This window comes from Syngnathus typhle, linkage group LG16 (assembly GCF_033458585.1).
Source record: "Syngnathus typhle isolate RoL2023-S1 ecotype Sweden linkage group LG16, RoL_Styp_1.0, whole genome shotgun sequence".
Taxonomy (NCBI): Eukaryota; Metazoa; Chordata; class Actinopteri; order Syngnathiformes; family Syngnathidae; genus Syngnathus; species Syngnathus typhle.
Genome location: NC_083753.1, coordinates 9,785,169 through 9,801,445, shown reverse-complemented (window position 1 = coordinate 9,801,445; position 16,277 = coordinate 9,785,169). Strand labels below are relative to the sequence as shown.

At 40.7% G+C, this 16,277-nt stretch overlaps 3 protein-coding genes across 5 annotated transcripts in view; 2 read left to right on the top strand and 1 right to left on the bottom strand.

The window, feature by feature from the left end:
• The window catches only part of ltk (leukocyte receptor tyrosine kinase), a 27,201-nt gene extending 23,292 nt beyond the window's left edge, over nt 1–3,909 (top strand). For all 3 annotated transcript variants that reach the window (XM_061300797.1, XM_061300796.1, XM_061300798.1), the window contains exons 27-29: nt 351–485; nt 568–658; nt 744–3,909. In XM_061300797.1, the coding sequence (XP_061156781.1) occupies nt 351–485; nt 568–658; nt 744–1,709 (1,192 nt within the window). In that variant the 3' untranslated portion in view covers nt 1,710–3,909. The remainder of the gene's footprint in view (nt 1–350; nt 486–567; nt 659–743) is intronic.
• itpka (inositol-trisphosphate 3-kinase A) lies at nt 3,906–11,813 on the bottom strand. Its single transcript, XM_061300801.1, has 8 exons — nt 11,683–11,813; nt 11,268–11,580; nt 7,545–7,641; nt 7,247–7,460; nt 6,521–6,725; nt 6,125–6,226; nt 5,884–5,955; nt 3,906–5,587 (listed from the first exon to the last, which is right to left on the bottom strand). Exons 2-8 carry the CDS (start codon nt 11,511–11,513, stop codon nt 5,384–5,386), a joined length of 1,140 nt encoding a protein of 379 aa, XP_061156785.1. The 5' UTR covers nt 11,514–11,580; nt 11,683–11,813; the 3' UTR covers nt 3,906–5,383.
• ivd (isovaleryl-CoA dehydrogenase) lies at nt 11,730–16,277 on the top strand. Its single transcript, XM_061300800.1, has 13 exons — nt 11,730–11,869; nt 12,360–12,651; nt 13,357–13,446; nt 13,517–13,568; nt 13,673–13,842; nt 13,930–14,023; nt 14,149–14,279; nt 14,353–14,449; nt 14,518–14,611; nt 14,681–14,762; nt 14,829–14,933; nt 15,046–15,118; nt 15,486–16,277. Exons 2-13 carry the CDS (start codon nt 12,520–12,522, stop codon nt 15,617–15,619), a joined length of 1,254 nt encoding a protein of 417 aa, XP_061156784.1. The 5' UTR covers nt 11,730–11,869; nt 12,360–12,519; the 3' UTR covers nt 15,620–16,277.

The window sequence follows — 16,277 nt, the reverse complement described above, 5'->3', positions numbered from 1 at the left end:
ACATACTCTACACATAATAGTTTGTATATGGTTCATAAAAGCATCACCAAATGCAAATACCAGGCATTCTCTCATTTATTTGTATATCCAAGTAGTTATGGGTAGGATTCCTTGGGTGAATTTAAATATTAAATCAAGATAAATTACACATCATATATTTAAAACAACCAAAACAATTCGCTATACGAATAACTCTATATTGCCCCCTTGTGGCCACGGTGGGTGCACCAGAACCAAATAAGATGATTTGAGATACAAATGGTTTGAGTTACCTCATATCTGGCTTTTTGAGGTGCTCAATAAATAAAGTTGAGAACTTGTGGACTCAATCATAGTGTCTCCCCCTACAGGTCGTTTGGAGTACTGCTGTGGGAGATCCTCTCTCTGGGCTACATGCCATACCCTTGTAAAACCAACCAGGAGGTGCTGGAGTTTGTTACCAGCGGAGGTCGGATGGACCCCCCGGAGGGCTGCCCGGGTCCAGTGTGAGTGCTTAGAACACAGCAAACAGGCTGAATAGCAAACTTTGAAATCACAGATTAAATTCATAGTTGTTTATGTTTTTAGTTATCGGATCATGACCCAGTGCTGGCAGCATTGTCCTGAGCATCGGCCCAACTTCTCCACAATACTTGAGAGAATCAACTACTGCACTCAGGTACAATTCATGTCACTTCATTAGGTACACCTGGTCATGTCAATCAGTTTGTGGAAAATTATTCATTTGATTGTTATTACATCAGGATCCGGATGTGATCAACACGCCTCTCCCAGTGGAATATCGGCCAACCACCGATGACGACGGCGCCGCGGTGATCCGCCCTTCCGACCACACGCCCACCAGCTTTGCTCCTCTCCCCGTCTCTTTAGCCCCCACGTCCCCATTGATCTTGGCGCCCTCGGTTCTTCCGCCGCCGCCCGCCAAACCTTGTGTGCCCCAGCACAAGGCGACACCCTGTCAGGAGGTGCTCCCGGATCTCCATAAAACCGAGGCGGCTCCGGCGGCCGTCGTGCGCACCGCGGGCCTCTGGCTGCACCCCGAGCCTCCCTCGCGCCAACCTTGCTCCACGAACAGCGCGTGTGTGGGGAGCCAACGGCTGAAGAACAAAACGAAGAATTTGTGGAACCCGACTTACGGCTCTTGGGTCTTGGAAAGCTTCAAGGGCAAGAAGACCTTGGCTCACACTCAGTCCGTGCCACTCTCAAGTCCTCCTCAATCATCCTTAGAGTGCAACCGGGCGCTCTGTGAGACCTCCAACTGCTCTCATCTCAAATCTGCCGCCCTCTGCCCTTCCTGCCAGCCTCAAGTCGCGCCGAATGTGCCCCACAATAAGAGCCAAACCAGCAGCGCTCCCTCAAAGGCGGGCATTGACCTGGCCAAGCTGCAGAGTTTTCCCTGCGGAAATGTCAATTACGCCTACGACGAGCAAAACTACGAGGCAGAGAGCTTGCCCTTGGTCGTCCACACCAAAGCCCCAGAAGCCATCAAAAACACCAACTCCGCCCCCAGCATGTCCTCAGGGACAGGCCTGGGGTTGGCTCTGGGCCTCTACACGTCATCCTCTTCCTGCATGCCCAAGCTGCTGCTCAAACGCCACGCCAGCTACGGGCACGAGGACGTGAGGAGACACACCAAAGCTGAGAAGCCTACACGAGACCGAGACTCCGGCTTCTCTCTGTCCGAGGACTTGAGTGTCACACCGTTCTGAGAGTCAACATGCAGCAGATTTTCCTTATGTAAAAAAAAAAATAGTAGATTTTTGTAGATGAATTCTCTGTGCTGATTTTTTTTCTCGCACATCAGGTTTTCTATTACTTACAATAAATAATATTTAGTAATATATTTTAATTAGGAGCTAGGTTCAGCAACAGATGGATTTTTTGGTTGGAAATGTCATTGCTATAAATTGCAATCATGATCAAATTTGTGTTGGACAAGATTTAATAGATATAACTTGAATAAATAAAAAAAAGAAAATATCTGAAAAATCTAATGTGCTAGAAAAAAAATTGATTTTTTTTTTAAATCCTCTGTGCTCGCTGTGCCCACCAGGTAGTGAATGATTTGAGCTGGTGTAATGGTTCTGATGATTACAATGCTGGAAGGAGACCCTTACATACTCCTCTGCACTGTGATTCAGAACTGGACTCATTTCTTTGGCTGCTTGGTATGCAGTGTGATGGATCTGTATGCCTTTTTTTTTTATGCCAGAACAATTGCTGTGGAACGGAGGACTTTGATACACTATTGTTTAAATGAAGGATGTTTGATGAAGAACAATGACTGGACATTTGAGAGGGGACAGACAAAGAGAAAAGACAATAGAGCAAAAGTAACATAATATGACCACAGCAACGTTATATTCGAGTTGACCTCATTGTGTGCTTCTTGTTGTCTCCAAAATGCTGAAATAGTCTCAACCTTTTTTTTTTTTTTTTTTTTTTTTTTTTTTTTATCTTCTGGAAGCTTTGGGACTTGCTTCTATGACCAGTGATTTGGACGGTGGAGCGATCAGTGTGCAGTATGAGAATCCAAGATGCATTTTCATTTGTTGGAATTTTTTTCATCCACAAAAACAGACAAATTCAGATTTCATGGAAGAGTTTTCAGGATTTGTTCTGAAGGAATCATGTGAAAAACATTTTATTTCATAACGTTTGCAATAATGTGTATTTCTTTTTTTATACAGAGGTGGTTTTAAAAGGAGGATAAACATGACCATTCAGACACATTTTTTGGCAATGTTGTCATGGCAACGACCTAACTTGCTGGCTCTTAGAGTTTAAATCAAGGATGGGCAAACTTTGGGCCAAATATGACCATCTCTCAACTCTTATCATCAAGTCAATCTTTTTTTTTTTTTTTTTTTTTAAATGCCTCTCCAGCAAGAAATTCTAAATATTTGAAAAAAAATGCTGAAGTTCCACTTGAATGAAAGATGTTTGTACTCATTTATGTTGACTCAGTGTAGCATGTAGTTAAGTTGTTTAGCTTTAGCATATTGACTCAAAACAATATGGATGCTGACAGCTGTGAAATATTAGCTATTTTTATACTCGCTTCTATACACTGGACTAACATTTGTATATATTTTTTTACTTACGCTAACGATCGCCTTGTTATTTGTAGTCAATCACTGCCATTGGATATTACGACACATGAGTTGTAGTAGCCACCTTTACTCAGCAGGGGGAGGTGTTTAGCTGTGACACACAACGAGCTGCTCCATTCGTGTGCGCTTTATCACACACATGCTGAGTGTTTATGAATATTTTTGTTGATTGTAGTCAATAATAATCTACACCTATAAATCTTTGTATTTTTGCAGTATGGGTTGTATAAGGGTTGTACTTTTTGTATGCTTTAAACGTACTATTGAAGGCATGTCCAGCTCGGGGGAGACGTAAAACACGCAACACAACCAGCAAGCAATAACACAATAGCAAACTTGGACGTCACAATCACGGAGTACCCGACAGGGGACAACACAACAGGATTTGGTATTGTAAATATTAAAGAGGTTTAATATTTATGATGTGATTTCCATGCAGATCGGTGAGGAATCATCAGTCTGACACACAGGATAAATTTTAATCTTTAAAAAAAAAAAGGAAGCAATCTGGCCTGTGCTCTCTTGTGATTCAGAAGGGATGAGAAATGAAATTTGGCCTGATTGTCCATATGCGCGTGTCGAAATCCACATTGTCTAACAATTTTTATACATTTAATTTCAGATTTAGTGTGAATTCTATGCAATGTACAGGAACTGTCTTTCACACTTGCATCTAAGCAGATTGTTCTCAAAAGTACTGAGCTCATTAGTGTGTATTTGTTGTGTGTAATTGTATATAATTATTCATCTGGACCCACCCCCAGAAGCAGAAAATAAATGCAAGGGAACCCATTAAGATGCCACAATAGTGTTTTACTGTGAAAAGATAAAAAATCAACAGAATTTCTTTCTGTGCTGTAGTTCCATATACATTTGTCTGTGCCATTTCAATATGCCAAAATGAATATATTCAGAATTATTTGTCAAATTGTGGCGTTGTGTTGAAGGAAATAAAATAAAATAAACAATTTGACTAGATTAGTTTACATTTGAAAAAAATTGTCAGGTTCTTCCTCTGGGATTAGATCCGTTACCTTTTATTATTATTATGACTATAATAAATATTACCATCTTATTTCTGGGCGCAAATGTGGGAGGAGATTTCCGGTAAAATGCTCCCCATTGGTTACGAATGGGCTTCGCTTCACAGAGCGGTGTTTTTGAACGGTTTTAAACGCTCATTAGTCTTCATTGCATTGAACAATGTCTTGCACGATTTTGGAGCTTGTTGCAAAAGTTTAATCTGGGACATGCTCCTTTTCATTTCATGGACGAACCACGAGGCAACAACTTTTCGCATTAAACTTTTTTGCTTGCATTACAGCACCGCAGAAGACTCGTCGGGTGAGTGCCACAATAACATCCGGGTATTGTTTAAATGTCTGGGAGACTTTGGTATTTGTCAACCTATCAAATTATTAGAAGGGTTGCTGCAATAATTTGGATTTTATGGACTAGCGTGTTTGTCAGTAAATTATAGTGAGCGCCTGCGTGACGTTCAAATATTTGGAGAGGGCAATTGAAGTTAAAATAAGTAGTGATGTTCACATGAACTTTGAAGAATGACGTCGAGTGACGTAACGTTTGTTTACATTAAGTCTCCCGGTCACGTGGTTACCATGCATACTAGCTAAATAATTTCCAGCCTCTTTTTACTAACTGCGGCTTTAAATTGTATATGCGGTTGGTTCACTTTGCTAATGACTTAAAAGTATTTCTAGATCCATCAAAAACGTGTCCAACTTATTAACAACAAGGCTCAACAGAACTTGCTGTGCATTCCAATCAAAGTTTTCAGTATATAATGGAACTCTAAAAATATTCATTAAAAATTCTATAGCTGCAAAATGTAAGCATTTGGCTAAGACTGTACAGGTCTGTAAAAAGTGTTGAGGTCATGTGACTGACTGAGGTCTTGTTCATAATGTCAAGTTACTATTACATTCGAAAAATTAGAAGATGATCTCTTTCCATTTTCTAACTAATAGCAAATGTTTACATAATGTTATGAAGGCTGAACTGAAACTGTCAGTTTGTTTACTCACTGACAACTTCTCTGTATCCTCCGCGGCAATTGACATCAACTGAATCTGAATTTTTCTTCTTCTTCCCTTTGGATATGTACTTTCAACACGATGTTAGTTTTGTCCACACAGTGTGCACACCTGCTCACTTCCACATAAAAAAAAACAACCATATTCTACTTCCATAGCTCATTTTCAGCCAGTTGACCTTTCCTCTACTTGCATGTCCCACAGTCCAAGTCAGACTCATTCACTGCTCACAGCCTCCAGGATGCCGATGAGGTTCTGAAGGCCCAAAAGGTATCCGTCCTCTCTGTTACCCTCTCGCCAGGGAACGTCGTGCTTCAACACTTGGCCCTCCGGCAACTGGGTGGTCTTGCCAAAGTCAATGAGCCACACCTGAGCGTTGCCCGTGTGGTCGTGGATAAAAAGCAGAGAACTGCCGATGACCTGAAGGAGGAAAAATGAAACCTCTCAGTATGACGCAGTGCAGCTCCACAGCGGAATAATAAACAGAGGGACAACTAAACAACACAGTTAACCACATGTGAGTAAAGAGACCAAACCCTAAACAGTATAAAAAAAAAAATCATATGGATGAATGGAAAATATGAAGTGCCTATAGAAAATGAATGTATTCATGTTATTATTAACAATAAATCACTTAACCAATTATTTAATTATGAATAGAGCAAAACTTTTTTTTCCGATCGTATGGTCTTTTTCAGTATCATCACCAGTATCACCTCATGTTGCTTGAAGAATTCCGATCTTTTCAAAGCCTGTTGGATCTCCGTCAGTCTGCTCAGGTATGACTTCTGTGTTGCGAAAACAAATCAAGACATGCACATAAATATACATGACATTCATTTAACTTGAGCAAAACTGTGTTTAGTGACAACACCATAGAGGTATCAGTGACAGCAAAGACCAAAAATGTGATGATAACCCTAGAAACACATCGAAAAGCAGCTGGCTGCCACATACTATAACGTTGACGTTGCCGCCGACAAAGTCCTTGAACGCTTCGATGACATCTTGCTCCGACCTGGTTTTCTTGAAATCGGTCCGACATGTCCCGTCACTTTTCTGAACACAAGGAAAAGACATAATAAGGTCAAGATGAACACAATGGAAACCGCACTGTCAGAAAAAGCTAGCTAGATCTTTATCAACATGATATAATTCAAATTGTTTCCCCCCCGAGCCTCTATTTATTTTTTTTATTTTTTTTTATTTTGTACTTGTAGGCTATATTTCACTGTCTGATTTGTTCCTTTTACTTAAGTACAAATAAGTATTATTTTTTTTAGACGTAGTATTTTTGTCACTGCTTAACTCAAGGTTATTAAAAGGGACTGTATTGCCACCCTCCATGCATACCTTGATGCCGTCTATCCTGAAGCCCATAGTGTTGCTGGAGCTCAGGCTTTCCCTCCACTGCATGTAGCGAGGTTTGGTGACGCCACATTGAGAATGTTCCTGTGCGGTCGGGCCTTGGCAGTCCACCTCCACCATCTTCTTATACAGGTCCGCCCTCAACTTGGGCCGCTCCCGTGCTCGAACCAGTTCTTCCTCCAAGTAGGTTCTACAAGCATGAGAAGTTTATTTACACGCCGTCGGCATATAAGGCGACGGTCCAAAATGGCAGAGGCTATTTACATTGGAGGCGTGTTATTGACAAAACTCATAATGCCTTGTTCCATCCGAGATATTGTAGCTGTAAACAAGCACATGTGACTTTTCGGTTTCAATTTTCGAGCTGCACTTCCTCTGCTCCGCAAAGGGGAACGGAGAGGAAACTCTAGCATGCAGCGTTCAACGGTGTTTATGCAAGCGAGCGGTTTTGAAAGCGTGCGGTTAACAAACAAAGGGGGGAGTCTCCAGGGACACCCCGATTGTGTGAACGTGATGCAAATGTGACAATTTGTGGACGGGTACTTTAATTATGAAAAATTGTCGAACAAAAGGGAAGTACAGGGGTATATTTAGTGCGTAGATGCACATAACGCTGTGGGCAGGAAGTCAAGTTTAAAGGTGTTCCCCTTTAGAGCACTTTACTTTAAGTAGTAAATACTATCACGGCTCTCCGTGTCAAATCCTGCTTACCTCACTCCCATCTTGCAGTCCATGACATTTGGAAGGTCAAAGGTTGCCAGCAGGTCAGCCATGTGGATGAAAGACTCTCCGTCTTTTTCCACCACGCCGTGGTAAGCGGGTACGAACGCTAGCAGCGTGTCACTTTTCAACCTCTCAAAGCACCGAACCTCATTTTCAGAATACTTCTTCAAAATGCTGCCCTCATCCGCCGCTTTGAAGTTCCCTGAGATAACACGTGTGGTCTTCACTGAGACTGGTTTTTATGATTATGAAAGACCCTGATTTGGGTCAGGTGGGCTTACCTTACCTTTATGACCAGCCAACTGCACCCAGTTCAGCTTTCTTCTATGGGCAGCGCTAAAGGGCCACTGGACGATGGTCTTCAACTTCCACCATGGCTTGCTCTGTTCAACAGATACATTATAATTACGAAAATATTAAATACGACCGGTTCCTTTTTTTGTCAGAAAATAACAAACAATAATTGAAGAAGTACAAAAACATTTGGAGAGTCCTTCTCTCTCTGTTCACCAGTTCGACATACGTATGAACTGCATGTTCACTTAAAATGGCCGCCATAGCTTCAAAGCATAAGAAGAATGATGTATGGTGAAGCGAACCCTGTCGGCCATAAAAAAAGAACGACATATAAATTATGCACAAGATGCTAAGTGTTGTGAAACTAAAGAAGTAACTTATAGTTAAGTAATGTACTTTGTTTCAATCATGTATGGTAATGAAAACTAGAGAGCTATCTACGAGTTTAAAAAAAAGAGCCAATTGTGAAGCTGACAAAAAATAACTAAAAAAAAAAAATCAATCAATCAAAAAAAACTGAAAATATTGTTCTGATACAATTTGATCAATAAGATAAGTTTATAAGTTTAATAATATGTTTTGTATCAAATGCAGAAAATGAATAGATGGGTGTCCCAATACTTTTGGACCAGAGGGTATATGCTTAAGTACGCAGTTATCTTTATAATGGCAGAATCATAGCTTGTCGAAGGTTTTCGGGAGATAATTATTGTCTTGTCTCACGGGACTGTTTGTATAAAAATGAAAAAAAGGACAGCAGTACATGGTTTCTGCTTTTCTTGTCCAGCATGTGTATTTGACATGCTTGTTTGAAGGGCTCCTCTTTTTCACTGCTGCTTTCTCTTCCCTCTATTTCTCGTAACACACATGCAAATATACAAACACACACAAAACAAAGTGACAGCTTGCATATTTCACAGAGACATACAGCGGCGCTTCACACATTGAGGGAACTACCAGTTTTATTTCTCAGCCATAAAAGCGGTTAGAACCCAAATGTTCTATAAATTGAAACGGTGACATTATCGCACTTCTTTAAAAACAGGATCAACACGCTGTGGCAGATAAGGTCAATCCCGGCTGACGTCATGTTATTCTACGTCAAGTGATGGAAAGAGGAAATGAAACACACACAAATAACTCTTCTAGATGTAAAATGTTTCAATCATTCTGCCTTTTCTAGATCAATATTGATGTCATTTTGTTTATATAATGACAGCGATCATGACTTTATAGTTCCTGGTGTGTCATATTTTTTAAACCCACTTAGCATTCATTTACAACTCTGCCTTTGTATGATTAATTGTTATGTAACGTGTGTTTGGCATGTTTTTCCACCAGCACTGCAGCTTTCTCTGGCAGGGGAGGGGGGGGGGGGGGGGGCCTGGCGTGTGGAACACCAAGGTTGGCAAAGCAAAGCTAATCTAAACGGTTGCCCATGGCAATACTGCGAGTACAGACTGCAGAGGCACACTCTCAAGGAAAAAAAAAAAAAAAAAAAAGAACAGGCAGGTGCTAGACGGGCAGACGTTGTGACTAATACCTGCCATATCAAAGTGTGCTGACACCTTTTGAGGGGGTTATAAAAACTCATTAGCATGGAAGCGGTAGAAATGACGAGTCTCTTTTGAGCGCTTAACTTGTGAAAGACTGCGGCTTAATAGTGATGTGAAAGCGAGTGATGTCGTGGTGCCTTGTTGGATGTCAAATTTGCAAAAAGAAGGGCAGTGAATACTGTCCATCACGCAATTCTTCAGTATTTACCGACTTATACAGTTGAAAAAAGAAATTTAAATTGTCTTAGTTAATTGGATTTTTTGGATTTTTCTATTCTAACTGCTAATTTCTAGTTCGGGATCGTAAAACGGTCACGAGAATTATGCTGGTATCGGATACTTGGTATCGGTACTCGCTTATCCCAAAATGATGGATACGCACTCTTTACAGGTCATTTGTATTGAGTATGTTTAAAAGAAAATGACAAGCGTGGACCTTTTATGGAGAAGCGAGGAGAATAAGTGGAAGAATAGTTTAGCCGTGACAGGGTTGACGTAAACAAGACGAAACACTGCAGAGCACACTTTTGCCTTGCAATAATTGGAAATTCCTTGTGCTCTATGAACAAAATATTCTTCAACCAAGAAGATTAACATATGCATACAACCACCTTCGGCTTCTGTTTAACTTGCGGCCACTCCCTTAGCACCTGCAGTATGTGTGCCTAAGGAGGGACGCAGACGAAAAACTTTAAAAGTGACTGCTTCACACTAAACTTTCATTTGTATTTTAAATTGTATTCATGCCACATAAAAGCTATTCAAATCCCAAACTAGTCAAAGTTAATTATGTTAATTTACAAAAACATATCTCTTCTACATCTGAACTTTTCTTTCTGTTTTTTTCATTTATGCTGTCTCTCATTGAATATTTTTAGAACTGATTATATTATTAAAAATGTTTTATCACTAAATAATGCCAATTATTTAGTTTATTTAGATTTTTTTTGTCACTAAATAATACCAAATAAACAAAAACAATTTTTGTAATACACTTTAATGCAAATAAAATTGCTTCAGATTATTCGATCAATGGATGCAATAATGGATAGAATAATCGATTATAAAAACATTCGATATTGACATCCCTAGTATGTTGACTCTGGGTCAAGTGAGAAGTTCAGGGTTCTGTTCGTATTATAATGAAGTGGTTCACCTGTTGAAAGCCGGCCTGAGGTCAACAAAAGTCGTTTCAGTTTATGCTCACCGTCAGCCTCGTTAAGGTGATGACAGTCTTCGATAAGCCAAAGTAGAAAGAACCTAATTTCATCGGCCTTAATGACATTGCCGCATGATTATCTTTTATAATGGGAAACAGTCATACTGGCTTTTGCCCAGTGTGTTATTGTCATGATTTCCAAAAAGGCAAAACATACGTGAGCAGATAGAGGTAAAAAAACTCCAAAATGTAGAAGTGGCTTATTTCCCACATGATGGCTCTGCTGAAGTACTCACATTGACATTTTATGGCACTTGAAAATCAAGCCGGCAAACAGACTTTTATCGCTGTGTAATTGGCCCCGTGTTTATTATCTGAATGAGATCCTTTGGGCGGATGTTGTTTGCTTACTGTTGTTTATGTGCCACAATTATTCTGGCTTTAGCCACTTCAATTAGGTCCTCTGTAGTGTGGGGTCATCATAGCAATGGCAAGACTGTAGGTCAAGGATCTCATTTAATTCATTTGCACTTTTGTTTTAACAATCATGGATTCTTGTCAACAATATAAACTACCTGGCATTTTTATTTTTAATCTTTAAAATTATTTTTTGTGCAAATTGAAATTTAACCAAGTGACATTATTTTAATATAATTATAGTACATGCATTATTCCTATATTGCTAATGATACTATTCACGGGAGACCATGAATACTGAATTTCCTCAACTAATTTAAACTTCATCTGGTAAAAAAACACAAAATGCAAAAAAAAAAAAAAAACTACTAATACAATCATTAGCTCATACAATCAATATACAGTATAAGACAAGTGTTATTACCATGCACTTTAGAACAAATACAGTGCTGCTCGGCTTCTGGCGTATTTAAAAAAATACAAAACTCTCCAGTACAATTGCAACTTACAAATCCAACAGGCATTTAAGTCATTATAAAATACCAATACATAATTCCTACTGTTGATCTGGTGGACTCACCTCTCCAGTGTCAACCAGGGGCTCCAAAGTGATGATGCCTTTACTTTTATTCTCGTTGTCGCTAAGCAGGTCATCCTCCGATTCCACTGCAGAGGAGCCGGTGGAGGAGACGGAGGAGGTGGAAAGCTTCCTACACAGCTTGCCGTCCACCGCTTCGCCTTCCTCCCAGTCCTCCTGCTTCATCTCCCGCGAGAAGCCGCCCCCATCCGGGGTGATGGTCACCTGCGGTACTCGGGATGCGTCCATCACTCTTCCGAATGCGCTCGCCGGCTCGATTCACTCGACTCACTGTGCGAGTTCATCCCAACTCTCACTTGTGCAAACAAACAAAAAAAGAGTCAGCCCCAGGTCGTGGGAGTTCCTACGTTCTTTTGGACGACATTGAATGCGTCGTGACGGAGCACGACAAAAAGACCTTCGAGGATCGCGCTGCTTTAAGCTTGTGTGGAGGCTGTCATAGCAGAAGCTGGTTGAATTTCAAACGATCCAAACGACTTCCTCGTTTCTTCTGTCCAAGCATCGTCGCCCCTGAGCTGTAGCTGGTGCGCGATGCGCGTTCACGTGGCTCACGCCTGCGCACTCTGTCAAAAACTACAGGACGGGTGAGAAAAGTTTTGTTGTAATAATTTTGTACTCTAATAAATTAATGCAAACAACTCTAACTAAATAACAAATTCGAGATGATACAGTACATACATGTAAAATGGTTAATTTTGATCAAATGATTTAGTTTGGTGTTATTACAGTTTAATAAAATACGTATGCAATACATGTCATTATTAATTGCTCAAAATATTGTTTGAGTAATTACATTAAATTAATAGTTTTTTTATTGTGATAAATAAATTTAATTTCATTCAACCACTTTTTTTAGGGAGACGCAGAAAAAACAAATGCAAGAAATTGCAGGACTCTTGATAACTGCTGGGGTGGCTGGATTAAATAATGGCTGCATATTATGTAGCTAGATCGATGATTTATTCATACACAAGGATAATCCACTCTATCAACAAATAATCATATAATTAATATTATTAGTAAGAATTCAAATTTAAAACTACAATTTCACCTTTTGCCCACTCCATCCTATAGGTGGCGATGATGCACGTGCTCACTGTTAGCCTTGCATAGTAGAAGAAAAACCGCGTTCTGTTGCAAAAGTGAGACCTCCAGTGTCCTGCACGAGAACACTTCAAGTTCTCTCCCCGGCACGCTCACTTCTCACTCCAATCACACGTTTGAGAAGAACACCATGTTTGCTGTCAGAAGCTCTCTGCGCCTCGGTTCCAAGCTGTTCGTGCCCGCCTTGGCGAGGCGAGGTTGCGCTGGGGCTGCCATCCCGGTGGACGATGTGGTGAACGGGCTGACAGACGAGCAGATCCAGGTTAGCCACACAGGGCAAGTTAGCAAAACAAAATCATAGTTTTGCTCCAGGGAATGAGCCACTTTTGAATATTCACGTCTTGGCAGATGTTTTTTTTTGGGTAATAGGAGACAGCCCGCGTGACAAGATGACATAACAGCTAAAAGCTAAACAATAAACAACCTTGGGAATAGCCGAATTAGCACATCGCTATTTCTCATTTGTTTTAGAAGGGAAAAGTACTAAATTACAGTCGCTTCGCTGATGTTCATGCATCCATTTATACAGCAGGGTGACACCATATAAATGGATTATAGTTGTGAGCAGAGAAGTGGGTGGAATTTATAACTAGCATTTGATTGGGTGGGAGTTTGCACTGCTCCCTGCAGGGCATCTAAAATTACAATATAATATTGTAGTTACTCTAGTGTGAATTGTATAACATCTGATTCAAAATTATTTCACATCAGCGATAGAATGCATGTTTTAGCAAAACTGTGCTGCAACTACTCCTCATAATGTTGCAGAACAAGCCAAAACATTGTTAATGAAAGGCGAGCATGACTGATCAATTGCTCATTTTAATCAGAGATGCCTCTATGTGTCCCTAAATTTCCAAAATGTTGTTACTTCTTTTTAGCACATCAGTTTTGTTTTACTATATTATATATTGTGTTTTTGTTATTATATCATTTTTTAATGAGTGTTTTTTTTTGTCTTGCACAGCTCAGGCAAAGTGTTCGTAAATTCTGTGCCGAAAAACTTGCGCCCCATGCTGACGAGATCGACAAGAAGAATGAATTTGCAGGGATGCGGGTGAGTTCCTGTGCTTGCTTTTAGAGTCCATGAATATTGGAGAGATGAGTTTATCGTGTTGTATTGCCAGGGATTCTGGAAAGACATGGGAGAGATGGGGCTGCTAGGCATAACCGCACCAGGTACATATAGTCTTCCTTAACTCCTTTTATTAGTTTTGACAAAACTGATCATAAAGGGAGCTTCATTGTTTTTCTCACTCTTAATAATTGTGTGTGTCTTTCAGTGGAATACGGAGGCACTGGACTGGGCTACCTCGATCACGTCATCGTAATGGAGGAACTCTCTCGCGTGTCAGCGGCCATCGCTCTAAGCTACGGCGCTCATTCCAACCTGTGCGTCAACCAGATGGTGCGCCACGCCACCGAGAAGCAGAAAGAAAAGTACATGCCAAAGGTTCGTTCCTGGGCTGCATACTGGTTAAAAAAAATGGCCAAAGAGAAAAAAGTTAATGGTCATCTGAGATTTGTGGTTTATTTGCAGTTACTGACAGGAGAGCATGTGGGAGCCTTAGCCATGAGTGAGCCCAACGCTGGCTCGGATGTCGTGTCCATGAAACTCAAGGCGAAGAAGCAAGGTAAGCGTGAGACACTATCTCACTTTTTAATATTCTCAATCATGTTGTGTACATGTAGAAATAAGATAATTGTTTATAAATTGCATATAGCTTCAATGTTAGCCTCATTAGTTATTTTTCCCCAGGTGACTACTATGTTCTGAATGGGAACAAGTTCTGGATTACAAACGGACCAGATGCCGACGTCCTCATTGTGTACGCCAAGACGGACCCGGAGGCCTACCAAAGAGGCATCACTGCTTTCATCGTTGAGAAGGTGGCTCCGTCCGTTGCTGTTGATGGACGATGATGTGGTGGTCCTCACACGTCCATGTGGTCCTGTCCTGTAGGGGATGTCGGGTTTCTCCACAGCACAAAAGCTGGACAAATTGGGCATGAGGGGGTCCAACACATGTGAGCTGATCTTTGAGGACTGCAAAGTTCCAGGTGCGTGTCCAAGCAGCGCATACACAGTTTCAGGTTCTTGCTTATGCATGTTTTTTTTTTTTTTTTAGAGAAGAACATCCTGGGTCCACTAAACAAAGGAGTTTACGTGATGATGAGCGGTCTGGATTTGGAAAGGCTGGTACTTGCAGCTGGACCTGTCGGGTCAGTACTACATTGATTAATGCAGACTGACTTTTTGTTTCGAAATTAACGGAATCGCTTTGTGTTCAGAATCATGCAATCGGTTTTGGATTCCGCGGTTCCCTACCTGCATGTCAGAGAAGCTTTTGGCGAGAAGATTGGACACTTCCAGGTTTGTACTTCATTTGTTTGAATCCGTCCTTAAGTGACAGGAACCTAATGCTCGTCTTTCAAACAGCTGATGCAAGGCAAGATGGCTGACATGTACACCAGGTTGAGCTCCTCCCGGCAATATTTGTACAACGTCGCCCGGGCCTGTGACAAAGGACATTTCAGCGCCATGGTGAGCCTCTCAAATCTTCTTTTTGAACCTTTTGTTTGGATTTTGACATTCGTTTTAGCGCTCTGCAAGTCTGGCAGCAACGTTTAATTATTGCTTTGTGTTGCCACTGCAGGATTGTGCCGGAGTCATTCTGTACTGTGCCGAGAACGCCACCCAGGTCGCGCTGGACGGCATTCAGTGTTTGGGTGAGTCATACGACCTCTTTCACCCTTTTTCATGAACAATCAAGGAATCAAGTAGCAGACATTCAAGGGAAAGGACAATTATGTGTGGAGTGGTTTTGGCGGTGACTGACTACAAAGGGGTTATTATAAAATGTTTATTAAACCAAAAAGAAAATCGCGGGTCTTCACGTGCATGAAAGTAAGTAATGCGCCTGATCTTCTAATTTGTTCATGTTCATGGTGAATTTATTTGATTTAACTTTCTTATGTCATGATGCTAAGGAGGTATGATAGTTTACTACTTAACACAACCAGCAGAGGGCGCAATACATTCCAACCTAATTGGTTCGCAATTTCAACTGTATCCTTGTCACTGTTGTGTCGCCAGGCGGGAACGGGTACATCAACGATTACCCCATGGGACGCTACCTGCGGGACGCAAAGCTGTATGAAATCGGAGCGGGCACGAGTGAAATCCGCCGCCTTATTATCGGACGATCTTTCAACGCTATGTTCAAGTGAGGGAGAGAGAGAAGCGCTCATCTCAGCGAGCAAAAGTGCAATTTTGTCCTCAAGAAAAACATCTTCACTCAAACCCAAGGCCTTAACTTTTATGACTCGTCAGCGCTGCTGACCTACATCATGTTTTAAAAGCTCTCGTCTCCTTTTTCACATCAAGCAATTACTTTGAGTACTCAAATGCCAGTTACACCGAGTCATTCGTGGCGTTAAATCTAATAACATTTGAATTTTTTTTCTTTCACTTTGGCTTCATATCAGTTACCAGAACCTCCCAGCAAAACCAAACAAATATTCCCCATTATGTTGGGTACCATTGGTGGATGTCCTTTTAACCTTTTATAAAATAAATCCTGTTACAGTACTGTGAGAGTAAAATATGCCATTTTACTCGGGAGATAAAATCATTGTATTGTATAGTCTATATTAAAATCTGTCATTTGCTTGTCTTCACTCCACTTCTCTTGGGTTTGAGACTATGTAGGTGTACATTATGTATGAATAGTGTTTGTGTGCAGTAAAGAGAAACATTTTTCACAAGTTATTGTATGCTGTTGTATGATGTGAATTATAAATGCAACATGAAATATACAGTGGTGTAGAAAAATAACAATGCATGAGTGTAATAGTAAAATAAAAGCACCAAAAAAAAATCCCACAA